Here is a 22,500-nt window from a genome sequence, read left to right as displayed (position 1 = left end):
AGAATTTTAAAAATATGAATAAGAAATATACAAAGGGTGGTTTCTATATGATGTAAATATTCTTTTTATTTTCTATTAAACTATGAAATGAAGAATAAATATTTGCAACTTATTTTAATTCCTATATGTTATTAGTAACTTCTAATATGGTATTGTGACTTAAAAAGAAAATAAAAGAATGAATTAGAAATATCATCCAAAGTGTGTTTTCTGTATGATTAAAATTTTTTTTTTTTTATTTTCTACCAAACTATGAAATGAAGAAATATTTCCAACTCATTTTAATTTATATGTATTACTAAGGACTTCTTATAAAGAATGGTTAATCTAAATGAAAATAAAATAAAAAAAATCGTACAACGTGTTTTCCATTTGATATTACTAAACATTATACCACTACCAAGAAAAAAAATTAGTCATCAGTACACTCGGAGTAAAAAGTAAACCACGAACCTGCAAATGGAATCTGTAATTGTTCCTGACGAAGGTCCTGAGCAGTCGATCTCTGTGTTCCGTTTCGAACCCGTGCAACAGCTCGTTCTCGTTGAAGATCTCCAGGTAGTTTGCCGTCGTGATTCCGAGAAGAAGATCGACAGGCGTCCGATATTCTTTTCCTGAAGATTTTTATAATCTTTTTTTAAATGAGTGGATAATCAAGAGCGCCTTGGGTAGATGTGTCACCCAAGATCAGTCTTTAAGCATTGTGAAATGTGTCAATTCGCAGTTTTTATCTGAGGAATATATCCTCTTTCTCTAGATCACGTTGGCCTTATGCCAGCACGAGCTAGGAATGTGTTGGTTATTGCAGTAAAATGCAGAGATTGATAAGATATGCACAAAATGCCTTTAGTTATTTGAATATTTGTGATATGCCCGATCACTGTATTCATAATAACTATTAATATTAAGAAATACTACTATAATTTACACTTTACTAATATTATTCATTTGGTGGAAGTTAACCAAGCAAAAAAATATGATAATAATAACTTATATTATTTAGATATTCTTGAAATACTACGGCAAGAAAATACGTCTATTCATAGTTTGCTGGCACCGTTCGTTTGTTACGAATTAGCTCAGAAAAACAGAACATAGCAGTGTTGATTATAAACCTTCCTGAAGCAGATTTTGTTCAAATTTTAGAAGCATGAAAAACAGCTGAATTATTGCCTCCCAAATGGACAGCGATACAAAGTGCAAATAGACTGAAGCTCTTCCAGCAAACAAATACTTGGAAGCTCTTCCAACAAAAAAAAATACTCTGAAGCTCTTCCAATAAACAAATACTTTGAAGCTCTTCCAACACACAAATACTTTAAAGCTCTTCCAACAAACAAATAGTTCGAAGTTCTTCCAAAAAAACAAATGATTTGAAGCTCTTCCAATTAATAAATAGTTTGAAGTTCTTCCAACAAACAAATAGTTTGAAGCTCTTCGAATTAACAAGTAGTTTGAAGCTTTTCGAATTAACAAATAGTTTGAAGCTCTTCCAACAAACAAATAGTTCGAAGCCCTTTCAATTAACAAATAGTTTGAAGCTCTTCCAGTTAACAGATAGTTTGAAGCTCTTCCAACAAGCAAAAAGTTTAAAGCTCTTCCGATTAACAAATACTTTGAAGCTCTTACAACAAACAAATTGTTGGAAGCTCTTCCAACTAACAAATAACTTGAAGCTCTTCCAATTAACAAATAGTTCGACGCTCTTCCAACAAGCAAATAGCTTGAAGCCCCTACAACATACAAAGTTCGAAGCTCTTCCAACAAAACAAATAGTTTGAAGTTCTTCCAATCAACAAAAAAGTTTGAAGCTCTCCCAACCAACATATAGTTTGAGGTTCTTCCAACTTGACTGTGAAATTTAGCAATCGTTAGGCAAAAACACTCTGAATATGAAATCAAGCCTTCACCAATTATCCTCTGCTTCAGGAGGAAAAAACAAAATAACTCCGTGATTATTTTACCGAAAATATTTCGGATTCATCACGCCTGTTCCCGTATCAGGTCATCAGACCAAACTCATAAATCACGTCAAATCATATCGGATTCGTCATGTGCGTCGCCTGATGAATGAGATTTTGTTCCATCTCTTTTTTTAATTTCGTGGAATTTTTGCCTCAGATAACGAAAAAAAAAAAACATTGATGTGAATTATGGGTACGTAGATTTCTAGCGTGATATATATATATATATATATATATATATATATATATATATATATATATATATATATATATATATATATATATAATATATATACACATATACATATATATACATATGTATACATATATACATACTGTATATATCATGCAAGAAATCTACATACATACAATTCATTTCAATGTTTAATTCTATCTGAGGCAAAAGTTCCACAAAAAAAAAAAAAAAAAGTTAAAACAAAATTTCATTCATCAGCCGACGTATACATACACACATACATACATACATACATACATACATATATATATATATATATATATATATATATATATATATATATATATATATATATATATATATATATATATATATATATATGTTTGTGTGTGTGTGTGGTTGTATTCAATTGCCATAAGCAATATACCCATAATTTTTCCATTCCCTGATCGATACATTTACCATTATAAAAGTGAGTTCTTAATTTCTTCCCAGAGTTTGGATTCCAAGGTTTCCAGTGGAAACCTATCCAGAAATTCATACTCATAGAGATGTTCGGGATTCATGGCATTCAGCGGTCGTATAATCTTACTCCCATCGCTTTAAATAATCTTACTCCAATTGCTTCATATAACCTTACTCCCTTCTCGTCATGTAATCTTACTGCCTTCTCGTCATATATTCTTCCTCACGTCGCGTCAAATAATCTTACTCTCGTCACGTCACATAATCTTATTCCCGTCGCGATACGTAATCTCATTCCCGTCGCGTCACATAATCTTACTTCCGTCGTGCCACATGATATTACTCCCGTCGCGTCACATAATCTTACTCCCGTCGCGTCGCATAATCTTACTCCCGTCGCGTCGCATAATCTTACTCCCGTCGCGTCACATAATCTTACTCCCGCCGCGTCACATAATCTTACTCCCGTCGCGTCGCATAATCTTACTCCCGTCGCGTCGCATAATCTTACTCCCATTGATACGAGTTGAGGAAAAGTAAGATTATCAAATCATACTCACCCATTTTACTTTGCTGATGCTTCCAATCAGGCTTGATTGTCACTCCGTCTACACTTGGGCCAATGGCCACTAAAAACTGTGGTGTTTCCAACTGAACCTGAAAGAAATCAGGAAAAAAATAATTGCAATTATTTTGTTTCAAGTTTTTAATAATATTTCAACTCTAAATAATCTCTTGTGGTATTAAAAAGAAGAATGATGAAGTAATTGTAATTTATATGTTTCAGTGACGCTGTTTTACTCTTATAGACTTATTTTATTTTAAATTTTTATATTTCCTATATATATAAGTTTCAATGAAATTACATTCCTATAAGAGTCCCTATATATATATATATATATATATATATATATATATATATATATATATATATATGTATATGTATAAATATATATATATATATATATATATATATATATATATATATATGTATATGTATAATATATATATATATATATATATATGTATATATATATATATATATATATATATATATATATATATATATATATATATATATGTGTGTGTGTGTATATGTGTGCTTGTGTGCGTGCCTGATGAGGGACAAATAATGAAAACTAGATCTATATAAATGAACAAAGGCCCGGCTATAAAACGGTTGAACATACAAATTTTATTATATAGTGAGCCTCAAATAAAGTACATTGCACATCAGTGAGAGACCAATAATTATGGACGGGATATTAATATTTCACACAAAAAACATTGATTGTTTTCGAATGTAGATTCATGGTGTTGTTAAAACTCCAAAGTTATTAAGTGCTCTGAAATATATTTTGATGGCTTTTGTGATTAATGTCTGTGCAGAGAAAGTTGTTTGCCTGCTTTGTATGTTGTTTAATATCACTTCAGGGAAAGCTGTCATTACCTGTAATATCTGTCGTTGTATGTTTGTTCACAGAAAGTTGATATTACCTGTAATATCTGTTTCATTGTGTCTTCATAGAAAGTTTATTGCCTGTAAGATGTGTCGAATATCTGCTCAGAGAAAGTTGATATTAACTGCAATTTTTGTTGTTTAATATCTATTCAGAGAAAGTTAATTGCCTGAAGTATCTGTCGATTAATGTCCGCTCAGAGAATGTTAATGTCTGTAGTACCTATGGTTTACTATATGTTCAGAGGAAGTTGATATTACCTGTAATATCAGCTGTTTAATATCTGTTCAAAGAAAGCTGATTACCTGACACATCTGTAGATGTCTGCCCAGAGAAAGTTGATATTGCCTGCGGTGTCTGTGGTTTAATGTCTGTACAGAGAAAGTTGATATTGCCTCTAATGTCTGTGGTTGAATGTCTACCCAGAGAAAGTTGATATTGTATGTAGTGTCTGTGGTTTAATGTCTGTACAGAGAAAGCTGAGACTACATGAAGTAACTGTTATTCAGTATCTGTTCAGAGATAGTCAATTACCTGGAGTATTTGGTCAACCGATTTATCCCTCAAGCAGTGAAGAAGCTTCTCAGAATTGTGGTACAGATCTTCTGGAACCTGACAGCCCAGCTGAGTGGCCGTCTCTACGGCGTAGTGGACGGGTTCATGAACGATGGCCCACGGGCTCAAAGCAGTTCCGGACATCAGTATCGCCCTCTTGAACAGGCCTGCTCCTGGTTGTCAGAAATGCGAGGTTACAGAAAGACGGGTTTTTTTAGCTAGTTTAAATTGGTTATAGTTACATAACGTTTACATTTGGGAATTATGTTCAATGAATGAATCTACAATTACGTATTGATCAGCAGAAGCAATGCAAGGAAATCATTCATAGTGCACATAAAAATCCTTGATAAAAGTTGCATTGTTAACAATGATATTTTGGCGTGTAATTGGAGAACAGTTTATGGCTGTTCCACCAAAGATTTAATGATATGAAATGAATCTATTTATTAAATGAAATAGACTTTTATTATTACCAATTGTTTCAGGTCAGTTTAAGGATAAATTCTTTATATAAATATATTCCAAATTTTCTGTATATTGAAGCATGGAGTAACCATTTAAACCTATGAGGCCGATGTTTAAGAGGGGGATATCATACTGGTTTACAACGGTACTATTGTAGGCTGTATCCATGCAACACAAAAGAATTATAATGCAAACGCGTAACACAGATGTTGTATTTAAAACCTGTTTTTTTACTCTTATGAGAAAACGCCTTTCGTTATGAACGACTACATTCACAGGTGGAATATTATGAAATACATATATATATATATATATATATATATATATATATATATATATATATATATATATATATATATATATATATATATATTGTATATACATATATATACACACAACTCAGCTGTTTTGAAACATCTTAACAGAAATAGATTTAATAAATCGAAAAGAAGAGAAAAGCATTTTTGTACAGTTCTAGTTCTGAGATTTGCATTGTTAATTAGTGAATATATATCGACTGCAAATAATCTTACTGAAAATTTTTTCCTAAGACATTTAACTTATTTCATTAGCTTTATATCAGCAGATATCAGTTCACTTGGCTTTTTGACGCATGAAGTGATTGTTGCAATGAATAGATGCATGTTGATTTCTTTGTATTAGCATTGCTTATCTCGCTTTGGCGTCACATCTCCTCGAAAGATAATATGAAAGTAGAAAACAAATAAGAAATGGTAAAATAAAATCAATTCTCTCATTTGAAAACAACAGAAAAAAATTTCTAATTATGAATACCTTCAGATAGAATGACCAGAGTCATTCTATCTATCAAAAAATAAAAAAGGTATTCTAAAAAAATTATTCTACGCGTTTGAGTATTTCAGAATAATGATTCCATTCTAATGGAGATGAGTCAAGCTGGCATTTGTAACATGATTCTACTTTTATAATTCACGATGCAGAAAATAGTGTTGCAGCATTGTTCTATTTACGCTATTATTTGGTAAAGATTGGAATTTACATATTTTTTTTTTACAAGTGATTTTGTTGCTTCCATTAACTGAGAATCCGTTACTGTCAAGATTTAACATTTGTTTACGGATAAAATACGTACATACATACCCACACACACACACACAAACACAGACACACTCACATTACACACAAATACACACATATACACACACACATATATATGTATATATGTATATATGTGTGTGTCTGTGTGTGTATGTGTATATTTATGTATATATATGTATTATACATATATGAACGTATGAATGTGTATATATATAAATACACGCACACATATATATATGTATACATAAATACAAACCAGATGTCTTGAAGGCATTTATGAATTCCTTTACGATAAATGTGGTAGTTTTGTATTTCATATTCTGAAGCGGATACTTTGCATCATGAAGATGAAACTATAAATTTATTTATGCGACATGATTAATCAAAATAGGATTTAATGGACAATAATAATTCAGTGAATATGTTGTCGAGAATTATACTTAATCACTATAAAGCACATCATTCTCTGAATAATAATTCTAATAATTTAGTTTATGTATTTAAAATTTTCATTTAACTTTTTTCTTTTATCATTTTTAGACTCCAGGCGATATTACCTGATTTTTCCATGAAATTTCTCCCCTCCCTTCGGAGATTTCAGTAAATTATCATTTTCTTTCCTTCAAAAATCAGACCTTTTCCTAAAATCTAATAGGATTAACTGTTGACTTTTCATGAAATTTCTCTCTCTCTCTCTCTCTCTCTCTCTCTCTATAGGATTTAAGTCGATTTATCGGCTGATTTTCCACGTAATTTCATCTCTCTCATTTTCTCTCTCTCTCTAGGATTTAAGTCGATTTATCGGCTGATTTTCCACGTAATTTCATCTCTCTCTCATTTTCTCTCTCTCTAGGATTTAAGTGGATTTATCGGCTGATTTTTCCCCGTAATTTCCTCTCTCTCTCTCTCTCTCTCTCTCTCTCTCTCTCTCTCTCTCTCTCTCTCTCTCTCTCTCTCTCCCTTCAGTGGATTTGTGTTCTGATTTTCCATGTAATTTCCCTCCCCTCCCCTCCTCCCTCCCTCTCTCTCTCTCTCCCTTTCTTCAGTGGATTTGTGTGCTGATTTTCTTGTAATTTCCCTAACCACTCTCTCTCTCTCTCTCTCTCTCTCTCTCTCTCTCTCTCTCTCTCTCTCTCTCTCTCTGTAAGGATTTCATTGGATTTATGAGCTGATTTTTCCACATCATTTTCCAAACGCTTTACAGCTTTCAATGGATTATCCTCTCATTTGGCGTACACTAATCTACAAAGATTACACTGCAGTTTTTTAATTAGTCTTAATCTAAATGCATCATCTTTCCAGACTACTGTCATAAAGCTGTTGATTTGTTTTTTTTTAAAGTGGTAATATTTTTTTTAAGTGGTAATGAGGGTGACAGTAATGACAATGGTAAAGACTAGTTTCGTTCATAACAAATTTAGTTTCTCATGTTTTACCAATGATGTCAGCGTCATCATTACCAATGTGAAAATATTAACTATTATTATTATTATTATTATTATTATTGGCAGAAAAGCAAAAATATGGTTTTGTAAATATACTTATACATTTACATTATCATATACTTTTCATCATTACAGTGACTCGTGTGATTAAATTTCGATTAAGTATTATTATTATTATTATTATTATTATTATTATTATTATTATTATTATTATTATTATTATTATTATTATTATTATTGTCGTTGTTGTTGTTTTTGTGATTACTTTACAGAGCATTTATATTATTATTATTATTATTATTATTATTATTATTATTATTATTATTATTATTAATTATCACTGAGCAAACCCAGACAGACTGAAAGCCACCCTCCACCAAAGACTGAACACAACCTTTCAGCTTCACCCGTCTACCATACCTGCCGTCACAAAAGACAGTACTTACTGACTGACCTGTAGCAGCCGGGGACACCACGAGAAAGTTAAGGCACGCAGCTCCGGTGCCATGACCCATGACCGTGACCTGACCGGGGTCACCGCCAAAGCGGACGATGTTCTCTTGGACCCAGTGGAGGGCGGCTAATTGGTCCATCAGGCCGTAGTTGGCGACGGTGGCTCGACCCACCGGGTCGACGTTGGGGTTGAAGAAGCCTGGGGAAATGGGAAAGGAAAAAAAAATAGACTTTAGACTGAGGAAACATGGGAGAAGCAATAAAAAAAAAAAATTGACGTTGGGCTGAAGAAACCTGGCAAATGGTAAAGGATAAAAATAGGCTTTAGACTGAGGAAACATGAGAGAATAAAAAAATGGATAAATAGACGTTAGGATTGAAGAAAGTTGGAAAATGGGAAAGGAAAAAAATAGACTTTAGACTGAGGAAACATGAGGGAAGCAAAAAAATAAAAAAAGAAAAATAGACGTTAGGCTTGAAGAAAGCTGGGGAAATGGGAAAGGATAAAATAGACTTTAGACTGAGGAAACACGAAAGAAGCAAAAAAAAAAAAAAAAAATAGACGTCAGGACTGAAGAAATTTGAGAGAATAAAAATAAAAAAAATAGACGTTGGCATCGACGAAACCTGAGAGAATAAAAAAGAGAAAAAAATAGACGTTAAGATGGGACTGAAGAAAGCTGGGGAAATGAAGCAGAGAAAAATAGACGTCAGGGGTGAAACAACCTGAGAAAATAAGAAAAAAAAGACGTTAGGATTGAAGAAATCCGAGAGAATAGAAAAAGGGAAAATCTCAGGAAGTGGAAAAGGGAGAAATAGACGTTAAATAGAAAGAATCTGAGGAAATAAAAAAAAGGAAAAATAGACGTTAGGATTGAAGAAAGCCGAGGAAACGGAAAAGATAAAAACAAATGTACATTAAGATTGAAAAAGCCTAAGGAAATCGGAAAAATAATAAAATAAACTTGAAGATTGAAGAAACCAGAAAAAATATAAATAAGGAAGAACAGAAGTCAGGATTACAGAAATCTGTGTAGATTTAAAAACTGAAGAAAAAATAGAATTTGTGATTGAAGAACCTTAGGAAATACAACAACGGTCTATAAGAATGAAGAAAAACCGACGAAATGGAAAAATAAAAAATAGACTCCATGATTAAAGAACCCTGAGGAAAAGAAAGAAAAACAGATGATAAGATTGAATGAGAGATAAAAATACGTCACGATCGAAAACAAGCAATAAATGCGCCGAAGTTTCTTCGGCGCAATCGAGTTTTCTGTACAGCGTATAATCAAGGACACCGAAAACAGATATATCTTTCGGTGGTCTCGGTATAATGCTGTATGAATCGCGGCCCATGAAACTTTAACCACTGCCCTGTGGTGGCCTGTCCTATATCGTTGCTATACGCACGATTATGGCTAACTTTAACCTTAAATAAAATAAAAACTACTAAGACTAGAGGGTTGCAATTTGGCATGTTTGATGCTTTGAAGGTGGATGATCAATATACCAATTTGCAGTCTTCTAGCCTCAGTAGATTTTAAGATCTGAGGGTGGTCAGAAAAAGTGCGGAGAGAAAAAGTGCGGACGGACAAAGAGAGCCGGCACAATAGTTTTCTTTCACAGAAAACTAAAACGTGAGGAAATGTGAGAGGTGTAATAAATAATTATTTGAGCTACAATATAACTAAGGAAGTAAAATTAATAGTACTGAATACACCTCTGAATGATCTTCAAGAGGAGCTATCAACATGAAACTAGATGATTAAGGATATATGGAAAATGAATGTTTGATTAAATATATACAAAAAACTGAAATGGTTAAAAAAAAAAGTTCTCGTAAAAACTAAAAAAGAAAGAATTAAAAAAAAAAAAAATTTATCGATACTTCGACTTTTCAACGAGTATGCTTCTGCAAAATAGAAGACGGCGTGAAATGATGGAATCTGAAATAAAGAGAACATAATTTCATGTTGATGGTTTCGAAATAAGCTGATACAGGGCGAAATTGAAGTGATTTTTCAAAAGTTTTCTTTTTGTAATCATAAATGTTAATGTTTTTTTTATTCCCACTTTAAATAAAAGTGAAGGGAAAACTTTCAAACAATCTCGAAAACGACCAAAAATAGGACCAGCGCGCTCCATATACGAAGGAAAAAAATAAAACAGAAATACATCGAAAAATGGAGTAAAAAAAAAAAAAATCTCTTGGTCCGCGACACATCACTCGAATCTTAATTCACCCTGACACTCGTCCATTGGAATGTCAATAGGAAAAACAAAATAGAATAAACCTATTTTTTTTAATTGGCAGGCGGCGTAATGATCCGTGCCAGGCGCTTTCACTCAGAAAGCAATTTGATATATTCGAGTTTTTCCGAAGTAATGATTTCTGTCTAGCCTAACGCGTAGGAGGTCATTTTGTGCGCAGAAATGCTGCGTATGTCCAGTTTGGTACGGCGTCAAATAAATATAGTAAAGAATTAAAATTTCAGGACTAATGATTTGTGTCTTATTTGACACTTGAATGCTGTTGACATTTACATCATGATTTTGCATCAGTCCCGTTTGTATAATTCCGGTGTGTTGTTTCTAAAAAAAAAGGTAAATAATTTTATAAGCAAATATTAGTAATGAGCTTTGCCTGGTATAAAAGATTAAAAATACATGTTGCGTTGAAAATAACAAAAAATAAAAAAAAATTATTCTACGTGTCTGAGTATTTCAGAATAATGATTCCATTCTAATGGAGATGAGTCCAGTTGAATTTTGTAATAAGGTTCTACTTTTATAATTCACAATGCAGAAAATATTGCTGCAGTATTGTTTTATTGCTATAATCACTTGATATCTCAACGATACATACTCCCTGATACGCCATTTGTATATGAAAATACTTCAATACGTATGCATCCATTCACAAAGATACATAAAGCCGTATGATCGCGTGAACTTGCAACATTTGTTATAGTGAGGATTCATATCCTGCACCGGGTCCGTCCTTAAGCTCTTGTTAAAGAGAAAAGGATATAAAATCATAAATTTCCTTGTCGATGCAAGATAAAACGCCTGCAAACTAATTCCAGTTACTGTATTTGATCTACAATTCATTTTACAACAATTTCCCTTTTGTATAGTTTGTAGATGTATATATGTGTTGAGCAGTTATCGCCTCTCTATGCAAAGGGTCATATTTATTTATTTATTTAAACGAACTGCGTTTCAGCTTTCCTTTACTACTACTACTACTACTACTACTACTACTACTACTACCACTGATGTCGATACTATAAGTTAAAAAACTGTAGACTAATTTAACACAGAAATTAACATTTCAGAGAAGATAAAGCAACTTAGTCCTCTAATACAGCCTGAAAATAACTTATGCTAAGAAAAACAAAAAGCAACCTGGTTCTCTAATACAGTCTGAAAATAACTTATGATAAGAAAACTTATGCTAAGAAAAAGAAAAAGCAACTTAATCCTCTAATGCAGCCTGATAATAACTTGTGCTAAGGAAAATAAAAAGCAACTTAGTCCTCGAATACAGTCTGAAAATAATTTATACTACGACAGAGAAAAGGCAACTTAATCCTCTAATACAACCTGAAAATAACTTATGCTAAGAAAACTATCTAAATTCCATTAACCAAAACACAAGTAAATATTTGACTTAAGACTTAATAGCTTTTTACGGAAAATATCAGTCAAATATTGAATCACATACACCTGGAGGAACAGTGATCTAACTGCTTATAAATATGGTGATTAAGAAAACGCTCTATAATAAAGAAAACGAAGAAGCATAATGGAATATGACATCTAAGATAACACGACGAATGTTGAAAGTTCGTTCATTCCATAAGTTATCGTTTTCATATAGTTCAATAACTAATTCAGAAATTCTGCAGCTCTTTGATTTGATATCTGTTTGTTCTCACGTTTTCAAATAATATGGAGAGAGAGAGAGAGAGAGAGAGAGAGAGAGAGAGAGAGAGAGAGAGAGAGAGAGAGAGAGAGAGAGAGAGAGAGAAAGTACTTGTATTTCATAAGTTATCGTGTTCCATTTGCTCAATTATTAATTCAGAAACTATGGAGCTTGTTCATTCGATATCCGCTCATTATCAAGTTTTCAGATTTTCAGATAATAAGGAGAGAGAGAGAGAGAGAGAGAGAGAGAGAGAGAGAGAGAGAGAGAGAGATGTTATCATCCTGAAAATCCTCACTTGGTTTAGGTTTTTGCTAATTCCTATAATCTTGCTGACCCAAGAAACCGTGTTCAGTGTTTTTCGTGATAAATATTGTTCTCTTTACTATTTATATTCTTTCGCTTATCTTTAATCTCTGTGCTCCAAAAGATCATTTTTCTCCTTGGTTTCGTCATCAACCAAAAATAACAGATAGAAAATGAGCCAAAGTTTCTTCGGCGCAATCAAGTTTTCTGTATATCGTATAATCAAGGCCAACGAAAATAGATCTATTTTTCGGTGGTCTCGGTACAATGCTGTATGAGCCGCGGCCCATGTATCTTAAACCACGGCCTGGTGGTGGCTTGTCCTATATCGTTGCCTGATGCACCATTATGGCTAATTTTAATCTTAAATAAAATAAAAACTACTAAAGCTAAAAGGCTGCAATTTGGTATGGTGGATGACTAGAGGGTGGATGATCACCATACCAATTTGCAGCCCTCTAGGCATAGTAGTCTCTAAGATATGAGGACGGACAGACAAAGCCGGCACATTAGTTTTCTTTTACAGAAATCTAAAACGTAGACTTTTTTCTCATAAATTTGAAAGACGCAGGTTACATCAGTTTTACACTAACTTTACCTTAATAGCCCCAAGAACAACATACAACCGACCTTCTCCTTGTTATGAACAAGGAATAATCATCATAATGTCTACTTCTTTTGGCCGCATTCCTAAGGAATATTATATAACCCATTTTTGCTCATGTTTTATTGAAATGCTAATAAGCAAATATTTTACCTGGAAAAATCAAATTTTATTGCTTAAACAATGGAGATCAATAGGTAGTAATGACAGAATTGAGGTAATTTCTATCTTTTTTTAGGTCCAGAAAGAGTGCCGATAAGAATAATACAATTCCGGGTATTGTTTTAAGTCAAGAAAGAGTAATGATAAAAATGTCATAATTTCGATTTTTTTTTTTCAGGTAAAAAAGTAACCAAAAAATTAAAACAATTTCGGGTATTGTTCTAGGTCGAGAGAGAGTAATGATAAAAATTAAATAATTTCGATTATTTTTTTAGGTCAGGAGAGAGTAACGAAAAAATGAAATGATCTCGAGAGTAATTTTTATATACAAACGATAAAAAAGAAGGAAGCATATTTTTGAAGTGACTGAAGAATGGAGATAATGAAAATGAATGACAAAAATTATATGACTTCGATAGCGCATGTTTTATACACAAACGATAAAAACGAAAAACTCATATTTTGGAAACGAATGACTTAATATTTTGGAGACTCATATTTTAGAAACGAAAGACGCATATTTTGGAAAGACTCATATTTTGGAAAGACTGATATTTTGTCAACGAAACACTCATATTTTGGAAACGGGAGACTCATATTTTGGAGAGACTTATATTTTGGAAAGACTCATAATTTGGAAACGAAAGACTCATATTTTGGAAACGATAAACTCATATCTTAGAAAGACTTATACTTTGGAAAGACTCATATTTCGGAAACGGAAGACCCATATTTTGGAAAGACTCATATTTTGGCAAGACATACTTTGAAAACGGAAGACTCATATTTTGGAAAGAATCATATTTTGGAGGCGAAAGACTCATATTTTGGAAACGGAAGACTCATATTTTGGAAAGACCCACATTCTAGAAAGACTCATATTTTGGAAACGAAAGACTTATGTTTTGAAAAGACTCATATCTTAGAAAGACTCATATTTTGAAAAGACTCACATCTTAGAAAGACTCATATTTTGGAAACGAAAAACATATTCCAGAAAGACATATTTAGGGAAGAGTCACACTTCGAAAAGTCTCATATCCTGAAAAGACTCATATTTTGGAAACGACGGCGGAAGACATCCTTACCCAGAATCCCGAGGCGATAGTTGATGGTGACCACGATGACCCTGCCCAGGGCAGCCAGCACGGACCCGTCGTAGAGGCTGGAGGATCCCCACTCGTAGGACTCCCCGTGGATGAAAACCACCACCGGGTAGGCCATCATCGTTCTACCTGAAGGATATAGGATCGAAGGATATTAATACAGGAGTAACTGAATAAGTATATATATACATATATATATATATATATATATATATATATATATATATATATATATATAATTTTATATTTATTGCTATATTCTTTCTCGGACGTTTATTGTCAAGAGAATTGCTCACCAAATTTCAGTCTTCCTGTATTGGGAGACTTCACAGTATACTGTACCGAGTCTCCATTTCAGCCATATTAAAGTATTATGATATATAACGTATAAGATTGTGACGCCACTCATCCTGTTCTTAATGTTATTGGAATAGAATGGAATATAGAGCTTAGGCAAAAGGCCAAGCACTGGGACCTATAAGGTCATTCAGCGCTGGAAAGGAAATTGAGAGTAGGTAGGTTTGAAAGGTGTAACAGGAGGAAAACTTCGCAGTTGCACTATGAAATAATTGTTAGGAGGGATGGATAGCAAGATGGAAGAAAGATAATATGAATGGAGGTACATTAAAAGGAATGAAAGGGTTTGCAGCTGGGGGCCGAAGGGACGCTGCGAAGAACCTTTAGTAATGCCTACAGTACACCCCGTGAGGTACACTGACGGCACTACCCCCTTACGTGGATTTAATGTTATTAATTAAAAGCTTACAAAAAGTTTTCCCATGAAACATCTTTCATTTTTAGCCTTTTATCCTTAATAAAATTGTCAGCTTTGCTTTTTCTTTTATATATCACTTATTTCCTTGATGCTGATTATCCAGTAAGCTTCGACGGAAAACTAAAAGGTGTGAAACATAAGAGATGGAATATATTTATATATATATATATATATATATATATATATATATATATATATATATATATATATATATATATATATATATATATATATATATATATATATATAAATCAAGGTACTCGTGCTTGTTTTAAATCTACCAGTATGGCACTATTAATTTCACCCGTATACAAGAAGGAAAATGCCTTCAGATACAGAGGTATGTCTAACTCATAAATTTGTCTTTCATAAGAAATTTTCCAATTCTCTACCATCAAGGCATTAAACAGTTTCTGTAACAATTCCCCACCCCACCTCACCTGCCAAGTCCTTCCTCCATTACGATAAACCCATACATTTCGGATCGCATTTACTATTTTATTTTTATTTCTATTAGTCTTTGCGGTGTATGGTCCCCATTTAACAAACAACAATTACTTGATGACAATATTGCGGGATATTTAAAACTGAGAGATTTTTTATCTTTGCTCCTTTTCAAAATCTCCTAAATGTCGTATGAAATCATGGCGAATGCATCATTGCAATCGTCAAACTTTACTCATTAACATTTTCATTATCCGTCAAAATTACTTCATAAATTACCGTTAATATCCCCCATCCTTCATTATTCTTGAGATTAATGGCGAAGGTGTCATTATGTGCCTGTCCTCGTGCATGCCTTTAATAAAATGTCTCTCCTTTATTAATATCACAGGTATATAAGTCAAGAATCATCGAGGATACTTTCGTTTGTCCCTCGAATCTTTATTTATTTATTTATTTATTTATTTATTTATTTATTCAGGAGTCTTTATAATTTTACAGGCGCAAAGTTTCAACTCTTGAAGGTTCGATTCAACTCACCTTTTTTGTATATACTCTTGTTTAATCTTATTTATTGGTTAACTTTACATATTACGAATATTATATATATATATATATATATATATATATATATATATAATATTATATAAATACATATATATATTTATATATATATATATATATATATATATATATATATATATATATATATATATATATATATATATATATATATATATATATATATATATATATATATATATATATATATATATATATATACTGTATATAATCATTTATCTATTTATTTATTTAATTCATTTTTCCACTCATTTATTTATTTACCTGTCTATTTATCTGTTCATTTATTTGCTATACATTTCTATCAATTTAGCAGTGCAAATTCTATTACTCTGCATTAATCCCAACACTTGAAAGTTGTGATCAATAAATCCACCTTCAGTTTTCACATCCAGGATTAAAACCAGACTTTAAAAGAAGAGAGCGTAAACCTTTTCCCTTCCGTACCTTCCGGTTACAGTGACTATTTCATCAGGGCTCTCCTTTGTCCTGCCCATGGCGTTACTTCATTATATCACCTATCGCGCTTTCCTGACGACCAGTAAAGCAACGCTGTTAAAGTTTGTGTCTTCTTTGCCGCTGCTAAAGCTGAAGGCTCTCGCGTCCTGCTTTAGGTTCACGATCCCAGCGACGTTCTATGTACGCTTTTCGAACGTTCGTGGTCTCGGTATAATGCTGTATGAGCCGCGGCCCATGAAACTTCAACCACGGCCCGGTGGTGGCCTATCCTATATCGTTGCCAGAAGCACGATTATGGCTAACTTTAACCTTAAATGAAACGAAAACTACTGAGGCTAGGGGGCTGCAATTTGGTTTGTTTGATGATTGGAGGGTGGATGATCAACATACCAATTTGCAGCCCTCTAGCCTCGGCAGTGTTTAAGATCTGAGGGCGGACAGGAAAAAAGTGAGGGCGGATAGGCAAAGCCGGCAGAATAGTTTTGTTTTACAGAAAACTAAAACTGGAAAATAAATGCATTGTCAAGTCTTTTACTTCTGTGACTTAATTATCTTTTACTGAGATTTCATTCGATGTTTTATTCGTCTCAATACTGATTTACTTCTTTCTACGATTATTCCTACGCAGTTCCCGTTTTCATGTGCCTCATGTGTTTTTTACAATTTGGTCTGGATTTTGGTATTTGGAAGTATTTTTTTGAAACTCCATCTATTTAACCAGTGCATGTGTAAAGAAAGATATTATTAATCCAACCGGTAAGAAAGACGAATATATGCCAAGATAAAAATAAATTTTACCAGATGACAATTGCTTATCTAAATTCACGTGGATGAAAGAGATCTCTCCTCCCCCAGAATAATGATGAACATCAAGTGAAATACAAAAATAATTTTAATCTGCAGCAGATATGCAAACGGAAGATTAGTGACGATTTCTCGTTTACGTCAGAATATCCTAAGCGCTACGCGGGCCACCGATAAATGATTCGTCATTACGAAATGTGCGACCGAACGCGAAAAAGAATCAGCCTCATAAATCCCTCATAAATCCTTGAAAAACAAGCTCTTGCTGCCAAATAAATGTATTATTTGTTTATATATATATATATATATATATATATATATATATATATATATATATATATATATATATATATATATATATATATTGTGTGTGTATAAATGTATGCATATATGTATCAATATACATATACATATGATATATATATAAATATATGTGTGTCTGTGTGTAAATAAGATTCTACGTCTTCACTGGATGGTTGAGTCCGGAGGTCTACATCACTCCTAAATACTACCACACTCCCTGGCTGCCATAGGCAAGGAAGCATGCTGGCATAAGCTATCTTAATCTAAAATGATCACCACCAAGGCTCTTCGTGCATACATTCTCCAAGTAAAGGCCAAAGTCCTTTCATCTCTCTCTCTCTCTCTCTCTCTCTCTCTCTCTCTCTCTCTCTCTCTCCGTTGTATTTTCCATTCTTATTTCTGGACGATGTTCGATTTACATTGGTTTCCGATAAAGGAACTGAAATACACGTTAAACCTGCTTTATGAGTTTCGGGTAGGTATTGGAGCACTCCTGTTTAATAACTCTTGTTCCTAAGGATTATTTTCTGCAGTATTACAAATTTAGAAAAGCCTTTCTGTACTTTATTGATTTACAAGTAACACTTGGCTCTAATAGAGAAATTGTATGTATTTTACATTTTCAGTTAGTGAGGTGAATGCTGAAATATGAGAGAGAGAGAGAGAGAGAGAGAGAGAGAGAGAGGTAATACGTTCTCGTAATGTCTTTACTCGGAATGCTCTTCATTTCAGATTATCCTTCTAACAACCTCAAGAGACATAATTTAAAAGAAACAGAGAGAGAGAGAGAGAGAGAGAGAGAGAGAGAGAGAGAGAGAGAGAGAGAGAGAGAGAGAAATGTAATACGTTTCCTGTAATATCTTTATCCGGAAAACACTTGATATCAGATTAATGACTTAGCAACTTCAAGGGACATTATTTAAGAGAAACTGAGAGAGGGATAAATAATTCACCAGCTAACCTCAGCAAAAACATTACTTGAGAGAGAGAGAGAGAGAGAGAGAGAGAGAGAGAGAGAGAGAGAGAGAGAGAGAGAGAGAGAGAAGATAAACAGCCTCAGAATGGAAAGGAACCGTCTATTAAAAAAGCTAGTTTTAAGATTCCTCAATTTCGCTGACAATTCAAGGCAAGTGTTAAACGAACCGCCCCATTTCCAAAAGGCTTCCAGGAAATTTGAAAGAAGATAACCTTTCCGTCAAGGGTGTTTTAAGGCTAAAATCCAATGACAATTTTAAATACATAATCTGCGATGGCGAAAACCCTCTTGGGTCTCCCCCCCGCACCCCGCTTTCAACACACACGCTGCCTTCACCCATATCCAGACACCATAATGTCAAGGATTTTGTAGTAATTTATATAAATAATTATATATATATATATTCATACATAAATATGAATATATATATATATATATATATATATATATATATATATATATATATATATATATATATATATATATATATATATATGTATATATATATATATATATATATATATATATATATATATATATATATATATATTTCATATTTATATTCATACTAATATACCAGCACAGAGGAAAAAAAAAACATCACAATGATCTATGGTCACCCTCATTCACTATATTAATTTCGAGTAATTACAAACATTTTCCATCCGTCATATTGGTGATCTCTGAACTCCTCTCTCATCTAGGGGAGGGGTGGGAATCCCCTTCCAGTGTATACGTCATTCATTTTTCATCTCGGCTTCTGAAGGGGGACATTAATCTTCCTTTCAAACGCTGAAAAATGATTTTCGTTTTTTATTTGACATTTTGTCATCGATCAGTTTCGGCTTCCAAGGGACAGCGTGCATTTTTGACATTTATATATGTTAAAGTTCATGTTTACCATATGGGTCCTCTCCCGTTTCAATTCAAATGAATTTCTTTTTCATGCCTTGATTGGTCAAGACTTTTATTATTATGTTGTTTATTTATTTACTTATTTATTTTTCATTACTCGTTTATCCATTTATTTATTTATCCATTTACCTATTCATTTGTTTATTTATTTATACGATTATTGTTTTTTCTCTCTTCCTTTGTTTTCAAAGTATATTTTTATCATTAATTAATTTATTTACCTTGTATTTGAAAGCAGTTCTGCTTGTGGATATAATTCCATGATAAATTTAAGTAATTTCTGACATAAGATTTCCTCATCTTTAAATTTTTCTCCTAGGTTTGTATTTGAAAGCAGTTCTGCTTACTGACGTAATTCGACGCTAAATTTAAGCAATTACTGACATAAATGTCTTTGAAGTCAATTGAAGATTTCCGCATCTTTAAATTTGCATACAGACACCAGATGAAGCCAAATATGTGTAAAAGAACAACGAATCTGGACTCAAATGTGCCAAATTTCAACTTATTTGGAGCCGTGTGCACGTTTAGAACTAAATATTAACTTTTGGAATACCTTATTATTTTTATGTAGCTTTATCCACTACCTTTTCCCATAATATCATGACTGGTAATTTCTGATAAGAGGATAAAACGAACACGTTTCTCAACATCCAGTTGACTTTTTACTAACGTTATAAGAAAGAGAGAGAGAGAGAGAGAGAGAGAGAGAGAGAGAGAGAGAGAGAGAGAGAGAGAGAGAGAGAGAGAGAGAGAGAGAGATGATGCTGACGAAAAACTAAGAGAGAGAGAGAGAGAGAGAGAGAGAGAGAGAGAGAGAGAGAGAGAGAGAGAGAGAGAGAGAGAGAGAGAGAGAGAAGTTACAGATGAAAAATTAAGATAACTTCATGATCAGAATAACCCTGTGTGGCATTGCAGTTTCAGTACAAAATAGATAAAAAATAAATATATATTAAAAGTTGAAAAGTTAAAAAGCATCTCATTCCCAAAGTGCTTCGTCTCTTCCCAGTAAAAAAAAAAAAATCCCGAAGAATTATCACAACGGAGGTGATACCTGAAGTAAAGAACAAGCTTTTCATTCTGCGCCTCATTTTAGCTTTCTTGATAGAAAGTCACTCCTTTCATTACTTTCTCTCATTCTTCGTGGTGTAAGAGTACGGAGAAAGTAAGATAATCAAGTGATCATTAGTAATAATGGCGGTAGTTGTAGCAGTATCACAAGATAATGAGATAACTAAGGAGATATTAGTAATAATTGTAGAAGTGTAGTGGTAGTACTGATAAGGATTACACTCAATGGAAATGACAGAATACGTATATATATATATATATATATATATATATATATATATATATATATATATATATACATACATTTATATATTTGTATATATATATATATATATATATATATATATATATATAAATATATATATATATATATATGCATGTGCGTATGCATAACTGAATCACGGAAGTATGGAATGCAATGAATATATAAATAAAGACAAAATCCACGAAGGAAAGAGAAACAATGGCGTGCTGTGAGGCCTTTCGACTTATCGTCCTTTACTTAGCAGACTCGATAAGTCGAGAGGCCTCGCAGCACTCCATTGTTTCTCTTTCTTTCGTGGTTTTTTTGTCTATATATATATATATATATATATATATATATATATATATATATATATATATATATATATATATATAATCTTCATAAAGACCTGAATACCAATTATTTAAAATAGAAGCATCTCGGCAATCTGTCTCTGCTCTTGTTTCGAAAGCTCGTGTATCTATACTTAGCCTGGTTATTGAAGCTTTTCACACAAACACCTGTGGTCGACGCATGATGTTGCAACGAAGGATAATGGAACATCAAAATACACTCTGCATTTATAGAGAGAGAGAGAGAGAGAGAGAGAGAGAGAGAGAGAGAGAGAGAGAGAGAGAGAGAGAGAGAGAGAGAGATTGCTCAATAGACGTATACAGAAAAAAGCATACGGACAGAAGAGATTTTTTAGCAGACATAAACAAAAGATATCCAACAAACAGAAAATGACGGAGGCACTTTTTTCGATAGTGATGCACATTCTAATAAAGCAAGACATATTTCTTTAGAACAACCGAAGAGAATTTGTAGATAAAAAGAAACCACTTTAACCTTCTATAAGGTTTTGAGAAACTGTCTAGCGGACGTGAATAACAAAACTCAGACAGACAGAATCATCCTTTACTGGAATACTCAAAAAATCATTTAGCAGACAGAAACAAAAAGAAGTACTTTTCGAACAGTATAAAAATAGGTAGCCTTAATTAAAGCATTTCGCATTCCATACAAGCAATCTTTTAAAGTAACACACATTCCCTTTTACAGAACACTTCAAGGAGTTCCTACCGTAATTAACAACTAAGATCGAAGAAAGCAACTCATTCTCAAGTGTCACTCAGGGATCATTATCACGAGTGTCTTTTACCAAGCGCCTGTTATCGCTCCTTGCGGCGCATTGCCAGCGTTCCGTTTATGGGAGAGGTTAATTAAGCTACGCAGGAACTCATTTAATGCTCCAACTCCTCAGACGGGTGTGTAGTTGCTCGGCCTTGCCATCTTCACAAGGACTGAAGGAAGAGGAACAGCGCGATAAATTAATATTGTTTCACCTTTATAGGCACAGAGGAAGAGCAACGAACGACGAAATGTATGAGCATGTTGTTTTTCTCTGTTACTTCTGCAGACGTAGAGGAGAGTAGACGAACAACGAAACGAATTGGGATGTTGTTTTACAGCAACTAACATAGCCAGAAGAAAAACTGACGAACAAAGAGACACAACAGCATGTTGTCTGGCAGTCACTCAACTGACGCAAAAACACAGGTGAACAATGAAACGAAACAGCGTGGTGTTTCACAGTCTCTTAGTCGTCAAAGTGAAAAATAAACGAACGAAGACAATCAACAGCACATTGTTTCTCATCCACTCAACAGACTCAGAAGAAAAAATGAACGGTGACACAATAGCATGTTGTTTCACACCCACTCAACTGACA

General features: G+C 33.1%; 1 protein-coding gene across 2 annotated transcripts in view; it reads right to left on the bottom strand.

Moving 5' to 3' along the window:
• LOC136848215 (neuroligin-4, X-linked-like) overlaps positions 1 to 22,500 on the bottom strand; it is a 158,785-nt gene that overhangs the window by 7,497 nt on the left and 128,788 nt on the right. For both annotated transcript variants that reach the window (XM_067120549.1, XM_067120548.1), the window contains exons 2-6: positions 14,178 to 14,324; positions 8,088 to 8,285; positions 4,620 to 4,813; positions 3,186 to 3,282; positions 454 to 614 (exon numbers count right to left, since the gene is read on the bottom strand). In XM_067120549.1, the coding sequence (XP_066976650.1) occupies positions 454 to 614; positions 3,186 to 3,282; positions 4,620 to 4,813; positions 8,088 to 8,285; positions 14,178 to 14,316 (789 nt within the window). In that variant the 5' untranslated portion in view covers positions 14,317 to 14,324. The remainder of the gene's footprint in view (positions 1 to 453; positions 615 to 3,185; positions 3,283 to 4,619; positions 4,814 to 8,087; positions 8,286 to 14,177; positions 14,325 to 22,500) is intronic.

This window comes from Macrobrachium rosenbergii, chromosome 18 (assembly GCF_040412425.1).
Source record: "Macrobrachium rosenbergii isolate ZJJX-2024 chromosome 18, ASM4041242v1, whole genome shotgun sequence".
NCBI classification, from domain to species: Eukaryota; Metazoa; Arthropoda; class Malacostraca; order Decapoda; family Palaemonidae; genus Macrobrachium; species Macrobrachium rosenbergii.
This window is presented reverse-complemented; position numbering and strand designations above follow the sequence as displayed.